The 23,687-nt window shown below is 50.3% G+C and overlaps 2 protein-coding genes across 3 annotated transcripts in view; one reads left to right on the top strand and one right to left on the bottom strand.

Annotated features, from left to right (window-relative positions):
• Nucleotides 1–4,902, top strand: part of LOC132406078 (keratin-associated protein 5-1-like) — a 34,857-nt gene extending 29,955 nt beyond the window's left edge. Inside the window, exons 1-2 of one of the 2 annotated variants that reach the window (XM_059991293.1) lie at nucleotides 2,755–4,354; nucleotides 4,448–4,902. In XM_059991293.1, coding sequence (XP_059847276.1) covers nucleotides 3,150–4,354; nucleotides 4,448–4,682 — 1,440 coding nt within the window. In that variant the 5' untranslated portion in view covers nucleotides 2,755–3,149 and the 3' untranslated portion in view covers nucleotides 4,683–4,902. Of the gene's footprint in view, nucleotides 1–1,990 lie in introns of those variants that run through there. The other variant, XM_059991286.1, reaches the window with a different exon arrangement.
• An 896-nt stretch (nucleotides 4,903–5,798) lies between these two features.
• The window catches only part of tprg1 (tumor protein p63 regulated 1), a 68,338-nt gene continuing 50,449 nt past the window's right edge, over nucleotides 5,799–23,687 (bottom strand). The window contains exon 5 of the mRNA XM_059991343.1: nucleotides 5,799–6,173. Coding sequence (XP_059847326.1) covers nucleotides 5,979–6,173 — 195 coding nt within the window. The 3' untranslated portion in view covers nucleotides 5,799–5,978. The remainder of the gene's footprint in view (nucleotides 6,174–23,687) is intronic.

Here is a 23,687-nt window from a genome sequence, read left to right as displayed (position 1 = left end):
TGCTGGAATGTGTGGCAGATTAATATTTAGCATAGACTAGATGGACCAAAGGGCCTGTTTCTGAGCTGTTGAGCCTTATGACTTGAGGGCTGCACCCAGCACATACTTAGCTGTGAGACTAATAAATACCCTGCCAGCACCAAAGCCTTGTCATGGGCACATTGAGCTCCAGTACACATCACTCTGCCAGACAACTCTCGGAATGGCAGCAGACAGGGGACATTTAAAGCAGAGCTTGGTGGGTTCTTGATTATTCAGGGTGTCAAAGTTTACGGGGAGAAGGCAGGAGAATGGGGCTGAGAGGGATAATGAATCAGTGATGATGGAATGGTAGAACAGACTCGATGGGCCAAATAGCCTAATTCTGATCCTGTGGTCAATGCAGACTGAGGACAGCTGCTTGGCATGAAAGCCCAGCATCTGCTGTGGAGGTGGAGAAGGGGTGGGGGCACCCCCATGTGTACAGGGTGTGGTGTGTGTACTGAGTGTGGTGTATGTACAGGGTGTGGTGTGTGTACAAGGTGTATGCACAAGGTGTGTGTACAGAGTGTGGTGTGTGTACAAGATGTGTGTTCAGGGTGTGGTGTGTGTACAGAGTGTGTTCAGGGTGTGGTGTGTGTACAGGGTGTGGTGTATGTAGAAGGTGTGTGTACAGAGTGTGGTGTGTGTACCAAGGTGTGTGTACAAGGTGTGGTGTGTTTACAAGGTGTGTGTTCAGGTTGTGGTGTGTGTACAAGATGTGTGTTCAGGGTGTGGTGTGTGTACAAGATGTGTGTTCAAGGTGTGGTGTGTGTACAAGATGTGTGTACAGGGTGTGGTGTGTGTACAAGGTGTGTGTACAGGGTGTGGTGTGTGTACAGAGTGTGGTGTGTGTACAAGATGTGTGTACAGGGTGTGGTGTGTATACAAGGTGTGTGTACAAGATGTGTGTACAGGTTGTGTGTACAGAGTGTGGTGTATGTAGAAGGTGTGTGTACAGAGTGTGGTGTGTGTACAAGATGTGTGTACAGGGTGTGGTGTGTGTACAGGGTGTGTGTACAAGGTGTGTGTACAGAGTGTGGTGTGTGTACAAGGTGTGTGTTCAAGGTGTGGTGTGTGTACAAGGTGTGTGTACAGAGTGTGGTGTATGTACAGGGTGAGTGTACAAGGTGTGGTGTGTTTACAAGGTGTGTGTACAGAGTCTGGTGTATGTACAAGGTGAGTGTACAAGGTGTGGTGTGTTTACAAGATGTGTGTACAAGGTGTGGTGTGTTTACAAGATGTGTGTAAAGGGTGTGGTGTGTGTACAGGTTGTGGTGTGTGTACAAGGTGTGTGTACAGGCTGTGGTGTGTGTACAAGGTGTGTGTACAGGTTGTGGTGTGTGTACAAGGTGTGGTGTGTTTACAAGATGTGTGTTCAAGGTGTGGTGTGTGTACAAGATGTGTGTACAGGTTGTGGTATGTGTACAAGATGTGTGTACAAGGTGTGGTGTGTTTACAAGATGTGTGTAAAGGGTGTGGTGTGTGTACAGGTTGTGGTGTGTGTACAAGGTGTGTGTACAGGCTGTGGTGTGTGTACAAGGTGTGTGTACAGGTTGTGGTGTGTGTACAAGGTGTGGTGTGTTTACAAGATGTGTGTTCAAGGTGTGGTGTGTGTACAAGATGTGTGTACAGGTTGTGGTGTGTGTACAAGGTGTGTGTACAAGGTGTGGTGTGTTTACAAGATGTGTGTTCAAGGTGTGGTGTGTGTACAAGATGTGTGTACAGGTTGTGGTGTGTGTACAAGGTGTGTGTACAGGGTGTGGTGTGTGTACAGGGTGTGTGTACAAGGTGTGTGTACAGAGTATGGTGTGTGTACAAGGTGTGTGTACAGGTTGTGGTGTGTGTACTGGGAACTCTAGACAGAGTGTGCTTTGTGGGGGTATGCAGTATGGTGTAGGGGGACATGGTCCAGTGTGTGAGTACACGTTATGATGTGGGGACATTCATTCTGACCTTTATTTTCTGGTAGAACAGTCCCTTCTGGTTCTTCGAACCACGCTGTGCAGCAACCCACCGTTTGAACCATTGCCTAATGACAGGACATTTCACCCACTGACCGGTATGCCTTTGGTCTGTGGGCAGAAACCGGAGCATCTGAGGGAAGGAATGGAGAAACTCTCTTCCAGAGGACATGGGAATTGAACTGTCATCTCTGAGCTGTAATAACATTGCACTCAGCACGACGCTCGCATGTCATGATGTTTGGTGCGTTTGTGGCCACAGTCCAGCAGCACTCCAACGCCGCAGAGTCGTAAACAGCGAGTACTCTGACCGCGTGTGGAGAGTGGGGAGGGTGTCGCCTCTGGTTCGAGTCTCTGCTCCTCAGGTTGTGGCTGCACCTCTGCCTCACTCCTGTAGAGGGGTGGGGGTGGGGGATAAGTGGGACGTGAGTTGCTCAGGACTACGGGTGGGTCTGCTGCCTGGGCGTGGCGTACCCAAGATGGCTGTTCCTGGATCCAGGTGACCACCAGTCAGTGGCTCTGCCGGAACCGACTGCCAACGCTGCCTCCTGTTCCAGGGTTAGGTCCTTGGGGAGAGAATATCCAGTCACTATGGATACTGTGGTGGATTTCCGGAATCAGTGGCTCCCCAGGGAAATGAGAATTTTTCTGTGTTATACATAGTAGTAACCATATTTGAATTTGAAATTGTTAACAGTCTTGTAAATTCCTAATGTTGGCATTTTACGTGTGAATAAACTGTCATTTTGTAAAAAAAACACTCGAACCCCACTGTGGCTCCAGTTGTAATAGTGGCACAATTCCAGAAGCTTCTCTTACTACTGCAGTATTTGAGCAAGTGCTTTCTCAATGGTTTAACTAGAAAAGGCACTACGAAAGTGCAATGTCAGCAAAATCGTGAGGACTTTAATATGCAGGAAACTGGGAAAATCAAGTTGGTGCTGATTTTCGATCTCAAGAGAGAGAATTTTTAGAAAGCCTTTGAGATTGGCTTTTTAGAGCAGCTCGTGGGTGAGCAAAGTAAGTGATTCTAGATGGGGTGTTTTACAACGGTGTGGGCAGCATGTGGGGGTGTGGGCAGTGTGTGGGGGTGTGGGCAGTGTGTGGGGGTGTGGGCAGTGTGTGGATGGGGTGTGGACAGTGTGTGGGGGTGTGGACAGTGTGTGGATGAGGTGTGGACAGTGTGTGGGGGTGTGGACAGTGTGTGGATGGGGTGTGGACAGTGTGTGGGGGTGTGGACAGTGTGTGGATGGGATGTGGACAGTGTGTGGATGGGGAGTGGACAGTGTGTGGATGGGGTGTGGTCAGTGTGTGGATGGGGAGTGGACAGTGTGTGGGGGTGTGGACAGTGTGTGGATGGGGAGTGGACAGTGTGTGGATGGGGAGTGGACAGTGTGTGGATGGGGTGTGGACAGCGTGTGGATGGGGAGTGGACAGCGTGTGGATGGGGTGTGGGCAGTGTGTGGGGGTGTGGACAGTGTGTGGATGGGGTGTGGACAGTGTGTGGATGGGGTGTGGACAGTGTGTGGGGGTGTGGACAGTGTGTGGATGGGGTGTGGACAGTGTGTGGATGGGGAGTGGACAGTGTGTGGATGGGGTGTGGTCAGTGTGTGGATGGGGAGTGGACAGTGTGTGGGGGTGTGGACAGTGTGTGGATGGGGAGTGGACAGTGTGTGGATGGGGAGTGGACAGTGTGTGGATGGGTTGTGGGCAGTGTGTGGATGGGATGTGTGGACAGTGTGTGGATGGGGTGTGGACAGTGTGTGGATGGGGTGTGGACAGTGTGTGGATGGGGAGTGGACAGTGTGTAGATGGGGAGTGGACAGTGTGTGGATGGGGAGTGGACAGTGTGTGGATGGGGTGTGGTCAGTGTGTGGATGGGGTGTGTACACCGTGTGGATGGGGTGTGGTCAGTGTGTGGGGGTGTGGTCAGTGTGTGGATGGGGAGTGGACAGTGTGTGGATGGGGAGTGGACAGTGTGTGGATGGGGTGTGGTCAGTGTGTGGATGGGGTGTGGTCAGTGTGTGGATGGGGTGTGTACACCGTGTGGATGGGGTGTGGTCAGTGTGTGGGGGTGTGGTCAGTGTGTGGATGGGGTGTGGTCAGTGTGTAGATGGTGTGTGTACACCGTGTGGATGGGGTGTGGTCAGTGTGTGGATGGGGTGTGGACAGTGTGTGGATCAGGTGTGGGAAGTGTGTGGATGGGGTGTGGACAGTGTGATGGGGTGTGGACAGTGTGTGGTCAGTGTGTGGGGGTGTGGTCAGTGTGTGGTCAGCGTGTGGTCAGTGTGTTGGGGTGTGGTCAGTGTGTGGACAGTGTGTAGATGGTGTGTGTACACCGTGTGGATGGGGTGTGGACAGTGTGTGGACAGTGTGTGGTCAGTGTGTGGTCAGCGTGTGGTCAGTGTGTGGGGGTGTGGTCAGTGTGTGGTCAGTGTGTGGGGGTGTGGTCAGTGTGTGGTCTGCGTGTGGTCAGTGTGTGGGGGTGTGGTCAGTGTGTGGTCAGCGTGTGGTCAGTGTGTGGGGGTGTGGTCAGTGTGTAGATGGTGTGTGTACACCGTGTGGATGGGGTGTGGTCAGTGTGTAGATGGTGTGTGTACACCGTGTGGCTGGGGGGTGTGGACAGTGCAGATGCAGGCGAGTAGCAGTCGAAGCCCATTGAGCCACTTGCCTGTGAGTAATCGAGCTTGTTTTCAGTAATGAAAGGGTTAATATAAGAGGAAGGTTTGATTGCTCTGGTCTGGACTTGGGAATAATGAGGGCCGGGGGTATCTAATTGAAATCGATTGAATTTTGAAAAGCCTTGATAGAATGGGCATCAAATGGGGGGAGTCTAAGACTACAGGACGCAGCCTCAGATTAGTGGGACATCCATCTATGAACTTTGTAGTTTGCAGGTAAGGAGAGATTTCTGTAGCCAAAGGTGGTGGACCTGTATGAAAGGCATTTTTGCAGTGTGAACCGTGTCTGAAAAGTGCAGGTTTGTTCAGAGTGGTGTGTTTGGCCAAATTGAGGTGTCAGGGCCCAGGCCCAATAGTAGGAAAGGAGTCAGTCCTGGAGCAGACTCAGAGGCTCTCTAAGTGGCAGAGTTGACGCCGAGGGGACTGGCCCATGAGTGAAATGAACAACTCTGTGGCCAGTTTAAGCATTGGGCCAGATGAGCCGGTGGAGTCCAGTCTCAAGGGCGTACTGCTGCCGTCTGAGAGCCAGGAACAAGCCAGCACTGGGCAAGGTGGATCGGGGCTGGAGGCGAGGAATGGGCTGGTGTTCAGCTCACACAGCGTGACGTTTGCTTGTCTGTGCACCGAGTTGAGGCCGTGGCCCGTGACTGGCTCTGGAAGTACTTTCACGGACTTCAGTTCCAAGTGTTACTTGCTTACTTTTATTGTTTTTCTGCACATAGGATGTTTGACATTGTTTTCTCAATGGGTTCATTTGGGTTTCTTTGCTTTGTGGCTGTGTGTAAGGAGACAAGTCTCAAGCTTGTATAATGTACAGATATTTTGATAATAAATATACTTTGCACTTTGAAATCATTGCTACAGATGGCTGTGGAGGCATGTCTTTGAGTATATTTAAAGTGGAGTTTGATAGGCTCTGGATTAGTGCGTCAAAGGTTACGGGGAGAGGGCAGGAGAATGGGGTTGAGAGGGATAGTAAATCAGACGTGATGGAATACAGAGCAGACTCGATGGGCTGAGTGGCTCCTGGTCTTGTTCTGACACAGTGCAGAGTGTGGACAGTGTGTATTGTGCATGGGCTGAGTGGGTGGGGAATGTCATTTTCACAGTGCAGAGTGTGGACAGTGTGTATTGTGCATGGGCTGAGTGGGTGGGGAATGTCATTCACACAGTGCAGAGTGTGGACAGTGTGTATTGTGCATGGGCTGAGTGGGTGGGGAATGTCATTCACACAGTGCAGAGTGTGGACAGTGTGTATTGACAGATTGACGGGCTTTGTGCATGGGTGGGGATATTCACACATGATCCGGCAGCACTAGAACCCCACTGAGCCACGTGCCAGCGAGTATCCCAGCTTGTTCTGGTTGCTGATGAGGGAAACGACCCCGACGTATGTCTCGATGGAGATCGGGCGGTCCAGTACCACAGCACCGTTGGCTCGGCCGGGGACTGGATCCACTTCGTGAGCCCGTTGAACCGCTTCTGCTAGCTTCTCCTTGAAGTTCTCGAGCTGTGGAGGAAAAAATGAGGGGTTCAGAGTGGGAGCCAGTGCGTCAGCAACACAATGCACACAGCTTAGATATTTATTTTATTTAGAGATTTAGCATAGAATATTCACTGGAACTCCCTGAAATCTATCGAACAGTGAAAGACATTGATAGAGTGGATGTGGAGAGGATGTTTCCTATAGTGGGGGAGTCTAGTACCAGAGGACACAGAGAGTGGATGTGGAGAGGATGTTTCCTATAGTGGGGGAGTCTAGGACCAGAGGGCACAGATAGAGTGGATGTGGAGAGGATGTTTCCTATAGTGAGGGAGTCTTGGACCAGAGGACACAGATAGGGTGGATTTCAAGAGGATGTTTCCTACAGTGGGGAGTCTAGGACCAGAGGGCACAGATAGGGTGGATTTCAAGAGGATGTTTCCTACAGTGGGGAGTCTAGGACCAGAGGGCACAGATAGAGTTGGTGTGGAGAGGATGTTTCCTATAGTGAGGAGTCTAGGATCAGAGGGCACAGATAGAGTGGGTGTGGAGAGGATGTTTCCTATAGTGGGGGAGTCTAGGACCAGAGGACACAGATAGAGTGGATGTGGAGAGGATGTTTCCTATAGTGGGGGAGTCTAGGACCAGAGGACACAGATAGAGTGGATGTGGAGAGGATGTTTCCTATGGTGGGGAGTCTAGGACCAGAGGACACAGATAGAGTGGATGTGGAGAGGATGTTTCCTATAGTGGGGGAGTCTAGGACCAGAGGACACAGATAGAGTGGGTGTGGAGAGGATGTTTCCTATAGTGGGGGAGTCTAGGACCAGAGGACACAGATAGAGTGGATGTGGAGAGGATGTTTCCTATGGTGGGGAGTCTAGGACCAGAGGACACAGATAGAGTGGATGTGGAGAGGATGTTTCCTATAGTGGGGGAGTCTAGGACCAGAGGACACAGATAGAGTGGATGTGGAGAGGATGTTTCCTATGGTGGGGAGTCTAGGACCAGAGGACACAGATAGAGTGGATGTGGAGAGGATGTTTCCTATAGTGGGGGAGTCTAGGACCAGAGGACACAGATAGAGTGGGTGTGGAGAGGATGTTTCCTATAGTGGGGGAGTCTAGGACCAGAGGACACAGATAGAGTGGGTGTGGAGAGGATGTCTCCTATAGTGGAGAGTCGAAGACCAGAGGACACCCCCTCAGAATAGAGGTGTGTCCTTTTAAAATGGAGATGATGATGAATTTCTTTCATCAGAGAGTGGTGAATCTGAGGAACTCGTTGCCAGAGGCTGTTGTCTTTATGTATATTTAAGGCAGAAGTCAATAGACTTGACTGGTCAGGGCATGAAAGGATATGGGGAGAAGGCATGAGATTGAGGCTGACAGGAAAATTGGATCAGCCATGATGAAATGCCAGAGTAGACTCGATGGGCCAAGTGGCCTCACTCTGCTGCTGTGTCTCATGGCCTGCTCGGCTCTCCAGATCTTTGAGTCGCGCTACCCAGCAACACCCAATTTAACCTGGACCAGTCATAGGGCAACTTACAAAGACAAATTTACCTACTAACAGGGTCATCTTTGGACTGCTGGAGGAAACTTGAGCACCAAAGAAAATGGTGGCATTCCCTGGGAGGCCTCCTTACAGCTGGCATTCAAACCCAACGCCCCGAGTCGTAATAGTGTTGTACTCAGCACGACACTGTCATGGCGCAGATCACCGAATCAGAACACTCCAACATGTGAGAGCTGCATCTCCTTCACAGCAGAGTCGAGGCCCGTAGGCCCATGGTGTTGCACCAACCTTTTAAACTACTCTTCCCTCCCACATACCTCTCTGATTTCCTATCATCTTTGTGCCTAAGAGTCTTGTAAATGTCCCTAATGTATCTACATCTACCACCATCCCTGGCAGGGTGTAACACTTACACAAAACTTAAAACAAACCACATCCCCTCTACTTTTCTCCAATCACCTTAACATTATGCCCCATTATATTGGGGCCATTTCTGCCCTGAAAAAAAGTCCTTGGCTGACCACTCGATCTCTGCTTCTTGTACACCTCTGGCAAATCACTTCTCATCCTCCTTCACTCCAGAGAGGGAAGCTTGAGCTCATTCAACCTCTCCTCATAAGACATGCTCTCTAATCCAGGCAGTATCCTGGTAAATCTCTGCACCCTTTCTAAAGCTTCCTCATCCTTCCTATGATGAGGCAACCAGAACTGAACACAATGCTCCCAACTGTGGTCAAACTAATCACTCTCTGTACAGGTCATAATGGAGCACCATCCTCACCCCATCATCCTGCAGCCCAAGGCTCATTGACACAAGAGATTCTGCAGATGCAGGAAATCCAAGCAAAATACTGGAGGAATTCAGCAGGCCAGGCAGCATCTATGGAAATGAATAAACAGCCGACGATTCAGGCAACACCCTAGTAAACCTCTTCTGCATCCTGTCCAAAGCCTAGGGTGGTAAAGAAGTAGGGTGTGTAGGCCTCATTACTCAGAGAATTGAACTCAGGAGCCATGAGACGATTTTGCAGCTCTCTGAAACTCTGGATCGACCACACTTGGAATATTGTGTTCAGTTCTGGTCACCTCATTATACGAAGCAATGTGAAGCTTCAGAGAGGGTGCAGAAGAGATTTTCCAGGATGCTGCCTGAATTACAGAGTATGTCTTATGAGGATAGGTTGAGTGAGCTAGAGTGAAGAACAATGAGAGGTGGTGATGGAGATGTACAAGATGAGGAGAATGAGGATAATAAAAGAGCCATGATGGAATGGTGGAGCAGACTCGATTAGCTGAATGGACTAGGTCTGACGGGCATCCTTCCTGTAATGGGGCAACCAGAACTGTATGCAGATACAGCCCAACGGGAGGTTTAAGAAGCTGATTATTGAACTTTTCAATAACCAGTCTCCCTGGTGACTGCACACAGATTGAGCTGTAATTGTCTTTAATTATCATTGGATTAGCTGCTGAGATTTAACAATTTACAGGTGATTTTGCTAAAAACACACGGAGCTCCGGGCATTGCCAAACTGGTAGAAAAGTGAGCCAGTTCATTTAAATACTGTGAGAACTAAATCCAGTTCAGTGACTGTATGCCAATAAAGACATTAAACAGTGATTGTGGGTGATAATTTCATTAAAGCTCACTTGCCTAAGGTGGAGTTCAGAGTGCAGGCTTAAACGGTGGGAACTGGGTGTAACTAAACGCTGAGCTGTTCTTGGAAAGGGTTGGCTCTGAGTCGGTTGCATCACTGTTAGCTGAGTGTGCTAACACTGTGGGGCAGCACCCCCTAACAGCATCAGACAAAACCGCAGAAAGTTGTAAACTCAGCCAGCTGCATCAGTGCCACTAGCCTGAGGACATCTTCAGAAGGCAATACCTCAAAAAGGGTGGCATCTGTCATTAAGTAACCCCATCACCCAGGACATGCCCTCTTCCCACTGTTACCATCAGAGAGTTGGGATAGGAGCCCAACATTTCAGGAACAGCTTCTTCCCCACTGTCAACAGATTTCTGAATGGATAATGAACCCATGAACACAAACTCACTATTTTTTGCTCTCTTTTCACATTATTTAATTATTTTATTTAATATTTATTTCTTACTTTAACTTTATTATTATGTATTGGGAAGTCTTGCTGTTAGAAAATAGTAAATTTCATGATGATCAATGATATTAAACCTGATTCTGAGGCAGCAGACAGTCAGGTCGAACCCTCTGTGCAAGAGAAACATGGCTGAGCATGTTCTCAGACGTGTCAGTCTCTGTGGCACCATCCTCAGGAGTCACAGGTGTACAGTTTATGCCTGTGACATTCTCGGTGACTGTGTCTGGGTGACACAGGTGTACAGTTTATGCCTGTGACACTCTAGGTGACTGTGTCTGGGTGACAGGTGTACAGTTTATGCCTGTGACATTCTCGGTGACTGTGTCTGGGTGACACAGGTGTACAGTTTATGCCTGTGACACTCTCGGTGACTGTGTCTGGGTGACAGGTGTACAGTTTATGCCTGTGACACACTCTAGGTGACAGTGTCTGGGTGACAGGTGTACAGTTTATGCCTGTGACACACTCTAGGTGACTGTGTCTGGGTGACAGGTGTACAGTTTATGCCTGTGACACACTCTAGGTGACAGTGTCTGGGTGACAGGTGTACAGTTTATGCCTGTGACACACTCTAGGTGACTGTGTCTGGGTGTCAGGTGTACAGTTTATGCCTGTGACACTCTCGGTGACTGTGTCTGGGTGTCAGGTGTACAGTTTATGCCTGTGACACACTCTAGGTGACTGTGTCTGGGTGTCAGGTGTACAGTTTATGCCTGTGACACTCTCGGTGACTGTGTCTGGGTGTCAGGTGTACAGTTTATGCCTGTGACACTCTCGGTGACTGTGTCTGGGTGACAGGTGTACAGTTTATGCCTGTGACACACTCTCGGTGACTGTGTCTGGGTGACAGGTGTACAGTTTATGCCTGTGACACACTCTAGGTGACAGTGTCTGGGTGACAGGTGTACAGTTTATGCCTGTGACACACTCTAGGTGACTGTGTCTGGGTGTCAGGTGTACAGTTTATGCCTGTGACACTCTCGGTGACTGTGTCTGGGTGTCAGGTGTACAGTTTATGCCTGTGACACACTCTAGGTGACTGTGTCTGGGTGTCAGGTGTACAGTTTATGCCTGTGACACTCTCGGTGACTGTGTCTGGGTGTCAGGTGTACAGTTTATGCCTGTGACACTCTCGGTGACTGTGTCTGGGTGACAGGTGTACAGTTTATGCCTGTGACACTCTCGGTGACTGTGTCTGGGTGACAGGTGTACGGTTTATGCCTGTGACACACTCGGTGACTGTGTCTGGGTGACAGGTGTACAGTTTATGCCTGTGACACTTTCGGTGACTGTGTCTGGGTGACAGGTGTACAGTTTATGCCTGTGACACTCTCGGTGACTGTGTCTGGGTGTCAGGTGTACAGTTTATGCCTGTGACACTCTCGGTGACTGTGTCTGGGTGTCAGGTGTACAGTTTATGCCTGTGACACTCTCGGTGACTGTGTCTGGGTGACACAGGTGTACAGTTTATGCCTGTGACACTCTAGGTGACTGTGTCTGGGTGACAGGTGTACAGTTTATGCCTGTGACATTCTCGGTGACTGTGTCTGGGTGACACAGGTGTACAGTTTATGCCTGTGACACTCTCGGTGACTGTGTCTGGGTGACAGGTGTACAGTTTATGCCTGTGACACTCTCGGTGACTGTGTCTGGGTGACAGGTGTACAGTTTATGCCTGTGACACACTCTCGGTGACTGTGTCTGGGTGTCTGGTGTACAGTTTATGCCTGTGACACACTCTAGGTGACTGTGTCTGGGTGTCAGGTGTACAGTTTATGCCTGTGACACTCTCGGTGACTGTGTCTGGGTGACAGGTGTACAGTTTATGCCTGTGACACTCTCGGTGACTGTGTCTGGGTGTCAGGTGTACAGTTTATGCCTGTGACACTCTCGGTGACTGTGTCTGGGTGTCAGGTGTACAGTTTATGCCTGTGACACTCTCGGTGACTGTGTCTGGGTGACAGGTGTACAGTTTATGCCTGTGACACTCTCGGTGACTGGGTGACAGGTGTACAGTTTATGCCTGTGACACACTCGGTGACTGTGTCTGGGTGACAGGTGTACAGTTTATGCCTGTGACACACTCTCGGTGACTGTGTCTGGGTGTCAGGTGTACAGTTTATGCCTGTGACACTCTCGGTGACTGTGTCTGGGTGACAGGTGTACAGTTTATGCCTGTGACACTCTCGGTGACTGTGTCTGGGTGACAGGTGTACTGTTTATGCCTGTGACACTCTCGGTGACTGTGTCTGGGTGTCAGGTGTACAGTTTATGCCTGTGACACTCTCGGTGACTGTGTCTGGGTGACAGGTGTACAGTTTATGCCTGTGACACTCTCGGTGACTGTGTCTGGGTGTCAGGTGTACAGTTTATGCCTGTGACACACTCGGTGACTGTGTCTGGGTGACAGGTGTACAGTTTATGCCTGTGACACTCTCGGTGACTGTGTCTGGGTGACAGGTGTACAGTTTATGCCTTTATTTCTCCTTTTTAACATGATAGCTTTATTTGTCATGTGAGATGTGTTGCCCTGTGTCAAGTTGATGTGGAGTCTGCTGGCTGCCCGTGTGCCTGCAGGCTTACAACACCAACGTAGCATGCCGACTACTTATGAAATGTGGCCTGGAATGCTTCAGGATGTGCGAGGTCGGCAGGCAGCTGGAGGAATCCCTGAGGGTCATGGGGTGAACATACAAACTCCTCACACAGCGATGGGAATCAAACTCGTTTTGTGGATATTGTAGTGTTGTTACTCTAGCCAATTGGGCCTCTCCATTCTCTTGTGTCACACCATCTACCCCTTATCCAGCATACTTGACATCTCATCTGTTTGAATAAAGTTACTCTCATTTTTCTAAACTCCAATTAATGGAGACCTGATCATCCAGCCTCTCTGTTCAGGATGAGAAGAACAGTGCAGAATTAAGCCATTTGGCTTATCGAGTCTGCTCCACTATTTCATTGTGGCTGATTCATTATACATCAGCCCCAAACCTGCCTTTCCCTCTGCCCCCCCCCCCCGTATCCCCTCATGCCCTGATCAATCAAGAGTGTATCAACCTCTGCCTTATATACATAAAGACCTCCACAGCTGCCTGTGGCAAAGATTTCCACAGATTCACCACTCTCTGACAAAGAAATTCCTCCTCATCTCCATTCTAAAAGGATGCTGCTTAATCTAAGGCTGCGTCATCTGGTCTTGGCTCCCCCACCACAGGAAACATCGTCTCTACATCTACTCTGTCAAGGCCTTTCAACATTCGGTAGGCTTCAATGAGATCTCCCTTCATTCTTCTAAACTCCAGTGAATACAGACGCAGAGCTATGAAAAGTTTAATGTTGGAATCATTTTCATAAACTTTCTTTGAACCCATTCCAATTGCAGCACTAAGGGGCTGAAAACTCCTTACAATACTCCAAGTCAGGCCTCACTAATACTAGTGGCAGGGAACATAAAAACTGACTGTAAAAGCTTTTACAGATACGTGAAAAGAAAAAGATTGGTCAAGACAAATGTAGGTCCTTTACAGTCAGAAACAGGTGAATTGATCATAGGGAACAAAGATATGGCAGACCAATTGGAAAACTACTTTGGTTCTGTCTTCACTAAGGAGGACATAAATAATCTTCCGGAAATAGTAAGGGACCGAGGGTCTAGTGAGATGGAGGAACTGAGGGAAATACATGTTAGTAGGGAAGTGATGTTAGGTAAATTGAAGGGATTAAAGGCAGATAAATCACCAGGATGGTCTGCATCCCAGAGTGCTTAAGGAAGTAGCCCAAGAAATAGTGGATGCATTATTGATAATTTTTCAAAACTCCTTAGATTCTGGATTAGTTCCTGAGGATTGGAGGGTGGCTAATGTAATCCCACTTTTTAAAAAAGGAGGGAGAGAGAAACCGGGGAATTATAGACTGGTTAGTCTGACATCAGTGGTGGGGAAAAGGCTAGAGTCGGTTATCAAAGATGTGATAACAGCACATTTGGAAAGAGGTGAAATCATCAGACAAAGTCAGCATAGATTTGTGAAAGGAAAATCATGTCTGACGAATCTTATAGAATTTTTTGAAGATGTATCTAGTAGAGTGGATAGGGGAAAGCCAGTGGATGTGGTATATTTAGATTTTCAAAAGGCTTTTGACAAGGTCCCACACAGGAGATTAGTGTGCAAACTTAAAGCACACGGTATTGGGGGTATGGTATTGATGTGGATAGAGAATTGGTTGGCAGACAGGAAGCAAAGAGTGGGAGTAAACAGGACCTTTTCAGAATGGCAGGCAGTGACTAGTGGGGTACCGCAAGGCTCAGTGCTGGGACCCCAGTTGTTTACAATATATATTAATGATTTTAGACCAGGGAATTAAATGCAGCATCTCCAAGTTTGCGTATGACACGAAGCTGGGCGGCGGTGTTAGCTGTGAGGAGGATGCTAAGAGGATGCAGGGTGACTTGGATAGGTTAGGTGAGTGGGCAAGTTCATGGCAGATGCAATCTAATGTGGATAAATGTGAGGTTATCCACTTTGGTTGCAAGAACAGGAAAACAGATTATTATCTGAACAGTGGCCGATTAGGAAAAGGGGAGATGCAACGAGACCTGGGTGTCATTGTACACCAGTCATTGAAGGTGGGCATGCAGGTACAGCAGGCGGTGAAAAAGGCAAATGGTATGTGGGCATTCCTAGCAAAAGGATTGAGTACAGGAGCAGGGAGGTTCTACTGCAGTTGTACAAGGCCTTGGTGAGACCGCACCGAGAATAGTGTGTGCAGTTTTGGACCCCTAATCTGAAGAAAGACATTCTTGCAATAGAGGGAGTACAGAGAAGGTTCACCAGATTGATTCCTGGGATGGCAGGACTTTCATATGAAGAAAGAATGGATTGACTAGGCTTATACTCACTGGAATTTAGAAGATTGGGGGGGATCTTATTGAAACGTATAAAATTCTAAAAGGATTGGACAGGCTAGACGCAGGAAGATTGTTTCCGATGTTGGGGAAGTCCAGAATGAGGGGTCACAGTTTAAGGATAAAGGGGAAGCCTTTTAGGACCGAGATGAGGAAAAACTTCTTCACACAGAGTGTGGTGAATCTGTGGAATTCTCTGCCACAGGAAACAGTTGAGGCCAGTTCACTGGCTATATTTAAGAGGAAGTTGTGGCTAAAGGGATCGGGGGGTATGGAGAGAAAGCAGGTACAGGGTTCTGAGTTGGATGATCAGCCATGATCATACTGAATGGCGGTGCAGGCTCGAAGGGCCGAATGGCCTACTCCTGCACCTATTTTCTATGTTTATTTGTTTATAACTTCTCAACATTACACCCTCACTTTTACGTTCTAGTCCTTTCAAAATGAATGGAAACATCGCAGACCACAAGCTCACCCTACAAATTAACCTTCAGGGAGTCCTGCACAAGGACTCCCAAGTCCCCTGGAGCCTCATTTTTTTTGTATTTTGTTTCCATTTAGAAACTAGTCAATGCTTTTATTTCTCTACCAAAGTGCATGACCATACACTTCCTGACACTGCACTCCATCTGTCACATTTTTGCCCATTCTTCTAATCTAAGTCCTTCAGATCCTCTGTACGTCCTCAAAAGTACCTGCCCCTCCACCATATCGTCTGCAAACAATCCCATCATCCAAATCATTGACATATGTATTGACATAATGTAAAAAAGAATTGATCCCAACACTGACCCCTGTGGAACGTCACTAGTCACTAGCAGCCAACCAGAAAAGACTCCCTTTATTCCCACTCTTTGCCTCCTGTCAATCAGCCATTGCTTTATCCATACTGGGATCTTTCCTGCTAAGCCATGAGTTCATAGCTAGTTAAGCAGCATCATGTCTGTCATTGTGTCAAAGCCCTTCTGAAAATCCAAGTACACTAGATCAATCCTCTGTCTATTCTGCTTGATATTTCTACAGAGAATTCCAACAGGTTTGTCAGGCAAGATTTTGCCTTGTCAGGTGTATTTTATCATCTTCCACCAAGTACCCTGAGACCTCATCCTTAATAATCGACTCCAGCACCTTCCCAGTCACTGAGGTCAGACTAAGTGGTTTATAAATTACTTTCTTCTGCCTCTCTCCTTCTTGAAGAGTGGACTGACTTAAGCAATTTTCCAGTTTTTCGGGAGAATATAGTGATTCTAGAAAGATCACTAATGATGCCGCCATGATCTCTTCAGCCACCTCTTTCAGAGCCCTGGGGTGTAGACCATCTGGTCCAGGTGATTTATCTATCTTCAGACCTTTCAGTTTCCCAAGGACCTTCTCTCTAGTTATGGTATCTTCACACATTTCATGCTCTCTGACTCCTGGAGCTTTCACCATACTGTGAGTATCTTCCACAGCGAAGACTGATGCAAAATACTTATTCAACTTGATCGCCATTTCCTTGTCCCCATTGCCACCTCTCCCGCATCATTTTCCAGTAGTCTGACGTCCACTCTCGTCTCTCTTTTACACTTTGTGTATCCAAAGAAACTTTTGGTATCCTATTTGAAATTATTAGCTAGCTTACTTGTATATTCCAGGTTTACCTTGTTAATGGCTTTATTAATTGCCTACTACTGGTATTTAAAATCTTCCCGATCCTTTAACTTCCCACTAATTTGTGCTCTGTTATATGCCCTCTTTTTCACTTTTATATTGTCTTTGACTTCCCTTGTTAGCCATGGTTGTGCCATCTTGCCTTCGGGATGTGTATATGCTGTGCCTTCTGAATTGCTTTCAGAAATTCCAAACGTTGCTGCTCTGCCATCACCCCTGCCAGTGTCCTTTTCCAATCAGTTCTGGCCAACTCCCCCCTCATGCCTCTGTAATTCCCTTTACTCCACTGTAACACTGATACATCTGACTTCAGCTTCTCCTTCTCAAATTTCAGGGTGAATTCGATCATGTGATGATCACTTCCCCAAAGGGTTCCTTTACCTTTAACTCTGGTTCATTGCACAACAGCCAATCCAGAATAGCTGATCCTCCAGTGGGCTCAACCAGGAGCTGTTTTTAAAAAGCCATCTCATAGGCATTCTGGAAATTCCCCCTCTTGGAATCTAGCACCAACCTGATTTTCCCAGTCTACCTGCATATTGAAATCCCAAATGACTATTGTAACATTGCTCTTTTAGCATACATTTTCTATCTCCCTTTGTAACTTGTAGACTAAATCCTTACTAATGTTTGGGGTCTCTATATTTCTCCTATCAAGGTCCTTTTACACTTACAGTTCCTTAACTCTACCCACAATGATTCAACACCTTTCTAATGATTTAATTTCATTTTCTACCAACAAAGCCACACTACCTGCTTCCTGTTTGTCCTTTCAATACAATATGTATCCTTGGACATTAAGCTCTCAGCTATAATCTGTATACTGCTTGCTTATTCCATTTACTTTGCAACTTTTGATGCCCTAACCAATCAAGAATCTAACAATCTCCGCTTTAAATATAGCCCAAGACTTGGCCTCCACAGCTGCCTGTGGCAATGAATTCCACAGATTCACCTCTGGCTAAAGAACTTCCTCCTCATCTAAACAGACATCTCTTTATTCTGAGGCTCTGCCCTCTGATCTAGAATGTCCCCCACTATAGGAAACTTCCTCTCCATGTCCATTCTATTGAGGCCCTCATTCAGTGAGTACAGGCCCAGAGCTATCAAGCACTCCTCATATGTTGAGCCTTTGGTTTCTGGAATCATTCTCGTGACGCTCCTCTGGACCCTGTCCAATGCCGCGTATATTACCGCTGGTGTCTGTAAGGAGTTTGTTCGTTCTCCTTGTGACCACGGTGCTCCAGTTATCTCCCATATGGGTTAGGGTTAGTAGGTTGTCCGCTTGCTCTGATGACACCAGGAGTGTGTGGTACCTGTAGGCCAACCTCAGCAAAACCCTTTGACCGAGTTGCACAAACTGGCACCTTTAACTCAATGTTTCAATGTACATGTGAGAAATTAAGCTAATCTTTAGATCCTAAATAGAGTCACAGTCAGAGAACACTACAGTAGAGAATCAGAGCCTTTGGCCCAACTAGTCCATTAATCTGCCTGGTCCCATCAATTGGCATCTCATCTGGACCACACCCATCCATGTACCTATCCAAATTTCACTTCAACTCTGACGTCGAACCTGCACCTGCCATTCCTACGTGTCAAGCTCTCTCCCCCCAAGTGAAACACTACACCTTTCTTCCAGAACCACTGACCTCCAGTTCCAATCTCATCCAACCTCAGTGGAAAAAACCTGATTACATTTACCCTATCGATACCCTTGTCATTTTCTATACCTCCATCGATTCTCCCCTATTCAACCTTTCCCAGTATCTCAGATCCTCCGGTCCTCACAGCGTCCTTGTAAATTTTTCCTTGTCCATATGACCATAAGATATAGGAACAGGACTAGGCCATTCAGCCCATCGAGTCATGGGCTGATCCGATTCTTCCAGTCATTCCCTCTCCCCTGCCTTCACTCCATTCTCTTTGATGCCCTGGTTAATCAAAAACCTATCTACCTCTGTCTTAAATATCCCCAATGACTTGGTCTCCACAGCCGCTTGTGGCAACAAATTCCACAGATTTTCCACCATCTGACCAAAGTAATTTCTCCACATCTCTGTTCTAAATGGACGTCCTTCAATCCTGAAGTCATGCCCTCTTGTCCTAGATTCCCCTACTATGGGAAATAACTTTGCCATTATCTAATCTGTTCAGGCCTTTTAACGTTCGGAATGTTTCTATGAGATCTCCCCCCCATTCTCCTGAACTCCAGGGAATACAGCCCAAGAGCTGTCAGACATTTCTCATACAGTAACCCTTTCATTCCTGGAATTATTCTTGTGAATCTTCTCTGAACCCTCTCCAATGTCAGTATGTCCTTTTCTAAAATAAGGAGGCCAAAACTGCACACAATACTCCAAATGTGGTCTAACAAGTGCCTTATAGAGCCTCAACATCACATCCCTGCTCTTATATTCTATATCTCTAGAAATGAATTCCAACATTGTATTTGCCTTCTTCACAACCGACTCAACCTGGAGGTTAACCTTTAGGGTATCCTGCACAAGTCCCTTTGCATCTCTGGATTTTGAATTCTCTCCCCATATAAATAATAGTATATAAATAATATATATAAATAATAGTCTGCCCATTTACTTCTTCCATCAAAATGCATGACCATACACTTTCCAACATTGTATTTCATTTGCCACATCTTTGCCCATTCCCCTAAACTATCTAAATCTCTCTGCAGGCTCTCAGTTTCCTCGACACTACACCTGATCCTCCACCTATCTTTGTATCATCGGCAAACTTAGCCACAAATCCAATAATCCCAAATTCCAAATCATTCCATACATCGTAAAAAGCAGCGGTCCCAACGCCGACCCCTGTGGAACTCCACTGGTAACCGGCAGCCAGCCAGAATAGGATCCCTTTATTCCCACTCTCTGTTTTCTGCCAATTAGCCAATGCTCCACCCACGCTAGTAACTTCCCTGTAATTCCATGGGCTCTTATCTTGCTAAGCAGCCTCGTGTGGCACCTTGTTAAAGGCCTTCTGAAAATCTACTGCATCTCCTTTGTCTACCCTGCTTGTAATTTCTTCAAAAAATTGCAGTAGGCCAGTCAGGCAGGATTTTCCTTTCAGGAAAATCTGGCTTTGGCCCATCTCCATAATCTCATCCCTAACAATTGATTCCTACAATTGATGTCGGGTTAACAGGTTCGTTTCCTTTCAATATAAGAATGAAAGGGCACGACTTCAGGATTGAAGGATGTCATTTTAAAACTGAGATGCGGAGAAATTACTTTAATCAGAAGGTGGTAAATCTGTGGAATTTGTTGAGAGATAGATAGGTTCTTGATTTCCAGGGCATCAAAAGGGTCTGAGGAGAAGGCAGGGGAGTGGGAATGACTGGAAGAATTGGATCAGCCCATGATTGAATGGTGGAGCAGACTCGATGGGCTGAATGGCCTACTTCTGCTCCTATATTTTATGGTCTTATGATCTTGTAATCTTATGGTCTTTCTGCTGCCTCCTACCCTTCTTAAATAGCAGAGTAAGATTTGCAATTTTCCAGTCATCTGGTACAATGTCAGAATCTATTGAGTTTTGAAAGATCATCATTAATGCCTCTGCAATTTCTCCAGCTCCTTCCGTTAGAAACCGAGGATGCATTCCATCAGGTCCAGGAGATTTAGCCACCCTCAGACCGTTAAGCTTCCTCAACACCTTCTCAGTCGTAATTTTTACTGCACAAACTTCACTTCCCTGACACTCTTGAATGTCCGGTATACAGCAGATATCTCCCACTGTGAAGACTGATGCGAAATACACATCCAGTTCCTCTGCCATCTCTGAATCTCTCATTACAATATCTCCAGTTTATTTGTATCTTGCACATTCATCCTCACCCACCATTAACGACATTTGCAAGGGCTGGTCCCACAAGACGTTGCATCTGACATTAAAGACCTTCAGCTATTGATCCATCTCAGACCCTTCCCCGTGAGCCGCTCCTACCTCAGGGACCCTTCCCTCCCCGTGAGCCCGCTCCTACCTCAGGGACCCTTCCCTCCCCGTGAGCCCGCTCGTACCTCAGGGACCCTTCCCTCCCCGTGAGCCACTCCTACCTCAGGGACCCTTCCCTCCCCGTGAGCCCGCTCCTACCTCAGGGACCCTTCCCTCCCCGTGAGCCACTCCTACCTCAGGGACCCTTCCCTCCCCGTGAGCCACTCCTACCTCAGGGACCCTTCCCTCCCCGTGAGCCCGCTCGTACCTCAGGGACCCTTCCCTCCCCGTGAGCCACTCCTACCTCAGGGACCCTTCCCTCCCCGTGAGCCACTCCTACCTCAGGGACCCTTCCCTCCCCGTGAGCCCACTCCTACCTCAGGGACCCTTCCCTCCCCGTGAGCCACTCCTACCTCAGGGACCCTTCCCTCCCCGTGAGCCCGCTCGTACCTCAGGGACCCTTCCCTCCCCGTGAGCCACTCGTACCTCAGGGACCCTTCCCTCCCCGTGAGCCCGCTCGTACCTCAGGGACCCTTCCCTCCCCGTGAGCCACTCCTACCTCAGAGACCCTTCCCTCCCCGTGAGCCACTCCTACCTCAGAGACCCTTCCCTCCCCGTGAGCCCGCTCGTACCTCAGGGACCCTTCCCTCCCCGTGAGCCACTCCTACCTCAGAGACCCTTCCCTCCCCGTGAGCCACTCCTACCTCAGGGACCCTTCCCTCCCCGTGAGCCCGCTCGTACCTCAGGGACCCTTCCCTCCCCGTGAGCCACTCGTACCTCAGGGACCCTTCCCTCCCCGTGAGCCACTCCTACCTCAGGGACCCTTCCCTCCCCGTGAGCCCGCTCGTACCTCAGGGACCCTTCCCTCCCCGTGAGCCACTCCTACCTCAGGGACCCTTCCCTCCCCGTGAGCCCGCTCGTACCTCAGGGACCCTTCCCTCCCCGTGAGCCCGCTCCTACCTCAGGGACCCTTCCCTCCCCGTGAGCCACTCCTACCTCAGGGACCCTTCCCTCCCCGTGAGCCCGCTCGTACCTCAGGGACCCTTCCCTCCCCGTGAGCCCGCTCGTACCTCAGGGACCCTTCCCTCCCCGTGAGCCCGCTCGTACCTCAGGGACCCTTCCCTCCCCGTGAGCCACTCCTACCTCAGGGACCCTTCCCTCCCCGTGAGCCACTCCTACCTCAGAGACCCTTCCCTCCCCGTGAGCCACTCCTACCTCAGAGACCCTTCCCTCCCCGTGAGCCACTCCTACCTCAGGGACCCTTCCCTCCCCGTGAGCCCGCTCGTACCTCAGGGACCCTTCCCTCCCCGTGAGCCCACTCGTACCTCAGGGACCCTTCCCTCCCCGTGAGCCCGCTCGTACCTCAGGGACCCTTCCCTCCCCGTGAGCCCGCTCCTACCTCAGGGACCCTTCCCTCCCCGTGAGCCACTCCTACCTCAGGGACCCTTCCCTCCCCGTGAGCCACTCCTACCTCAGGGACCCTTCCCTCCCCGTGAGCCACTCCTACCTCAGGGACCCTTCCCTAACCCGTGAGCCCGCTCGTACCTCAGGGACCCTTCCCTCCCCGTGAGCCACTCCTACCTCAGGGACCCTTCCCTCCCCGTGAGCCACTCCTACCTCAGAGACCCTTCCCTCCCCATGAGCCCGCTCCTACCTCAGGGACCCTTCCCTCCCCGTGAGCCACTCCTACCTCAGGGACCCTTCCCTCCCCGTGAGCCCACTCCTACCTCAGGGACCCTTCCCTCCCCGTGAGCCCGCTCGTACCTCAGGGACCCTTCCCTCCCCGTGAGCCCACTCCTACCTCAGGGACCCTTCCCTCCCCGTGAGCCCACTCCTACCTCAGGGACCCTTCCCTCCCCGTGAGCCACTCCTACCTCAGGGACCCTTCCCTCCCCGTGAGCCACTCCTACCTCAGGGACCCTTCCCTCCCCGTGAGCCACTCCTACCTCAGGGACCCTTCCCTCCCCGTGAGCCCGCTCGTACCTCAGGGACCCTTCCCTCCCCGTGAGCCCGCTCGTACCTCAGGGACCCTTCCCTCCCCGTGAGCCCGCTCGTACCTCAGGGACCCTTCCCTCCCCGTGAGCCCGCTCGTACCTCAGGGACCCTTCCCTCCCCGTGAGCCACTCCTACCTCAGGGACCCTTCCCTCCCCGTGAGCCCGCTCGTACCTCAGGGACCCTTCCCTCCCCGTGAGCCCGCTCGTACCTCAGGGACCCTTCCCTCCCCGTGAGCCCGCTCGTACCTCAGGGACCCTTCCCTCCCCGTGAGCCCGCTCGTACCTCAGGGACCCTTCCCTCCCCGTGAGCCCGCTCGTACCTCAGGGACCCTTCCCTCCCCGTGAGCCACTCCTACCTCAGGGACCCTTCCCTCCCCGTGAGCCACTCGTACCTCAGGGACCCTTCCCTCCCCGTGAGCCACTCGTACCTCAGGGACCCTTCCCTCCCCGTGAGCCACTCGTACCTCAGGGACCCTTCCCTCCCCGTGAGCCCGCTCGTACCTCAGAGACCCTTCCCTCCCCGTGAGCCCGCTCGTACCTCAGGGACCCTTCCCTCCCCGTGAGCCACTCCTACCTCAGAGACCCTTCCCTCCCCGTGAGCCCGCTCGTACCTCAGGGACCCTTCCCTCCCCGTGAGCCCGCTCCTACCTCAGAGAACCTTCCCTCCCCGTGAGCCCGCTCGTACCTCAGGGACCCTTCCCTCCCCGTGAGCCACTCCTACCTCAGGGACCCTTCCCTCCCCGTGAGCCCGCTCCTACCTCAGGGACCCTTCCCTCCCCGTGAGCCCGCTCGTACCTCAGGGACCCTTCCCTCCCCGTGAGCCCGCTCGTACCTCAGGGACCATTCCCTCCCCGTGAGCCCGCTCGTACCCCAGGGACCCTTCCCTCCCCGTGAGCCACTCCTACCTCAGGGACCCTTCCCTCCCCGTGAGCCACTCCTACCTCAGGGACCCTTCCCTCCCCGTGAGCCACTCGTACCTCAGGGACCCTTCCCTCCCCGTGAGCCCGCTCGTACCTCAGGGACCCTTCCCTCCCCGTGAGCCCGCTCGTACCTCAGGGACCCTTCCCTCCCCGTGAGCCCGCTCGTACCTCAGGGACCCTTCCCTCCCCGTGAGCCCGCTCGTACCTCAGGGACCCTTCCCTCCCCGTGAGCCACTCCTACCTCAGGGACCCTTCCCTCCCCGTGAGCCCGCTCGTACCTCAGGGACCCTTCCCTCCCCGTGAGCCCGCTCGTACCTCAGGGACCCTTCCCTCCCCGTGAGCCCGCTCGTACCTCAGGGACCCTTCCCTCCCCGTGAGCCCGCTCGTACCTCAGGGACCCTTCCCTCCCCGTGAGCCCGCTCGTACCTCAGGGACCCTTCCCTCCCCGTGAGCCACTCCTACCTCAGGGACCCTTCCCTCCCCGTG

The sequence above is a fragment of the Hypanus sabinus genome, chromosome 2 (genome assembly GCF_030144855.1).
Source record: "Hypanus sabinus isolate sHypSab1 chromosome 2, sHypSab1.hap1, whole genome shotgun sequence".
Lineage (NCBI taxonomy): Eukaryota > Metazoa > Chordata > Chondrichthyes > Myliobatiformes > Dasyatidae > Hypanus > Hypanus sabinus.
This window is presented reverse-complemented; position numbering and strand designations above follow the sequence as displayed.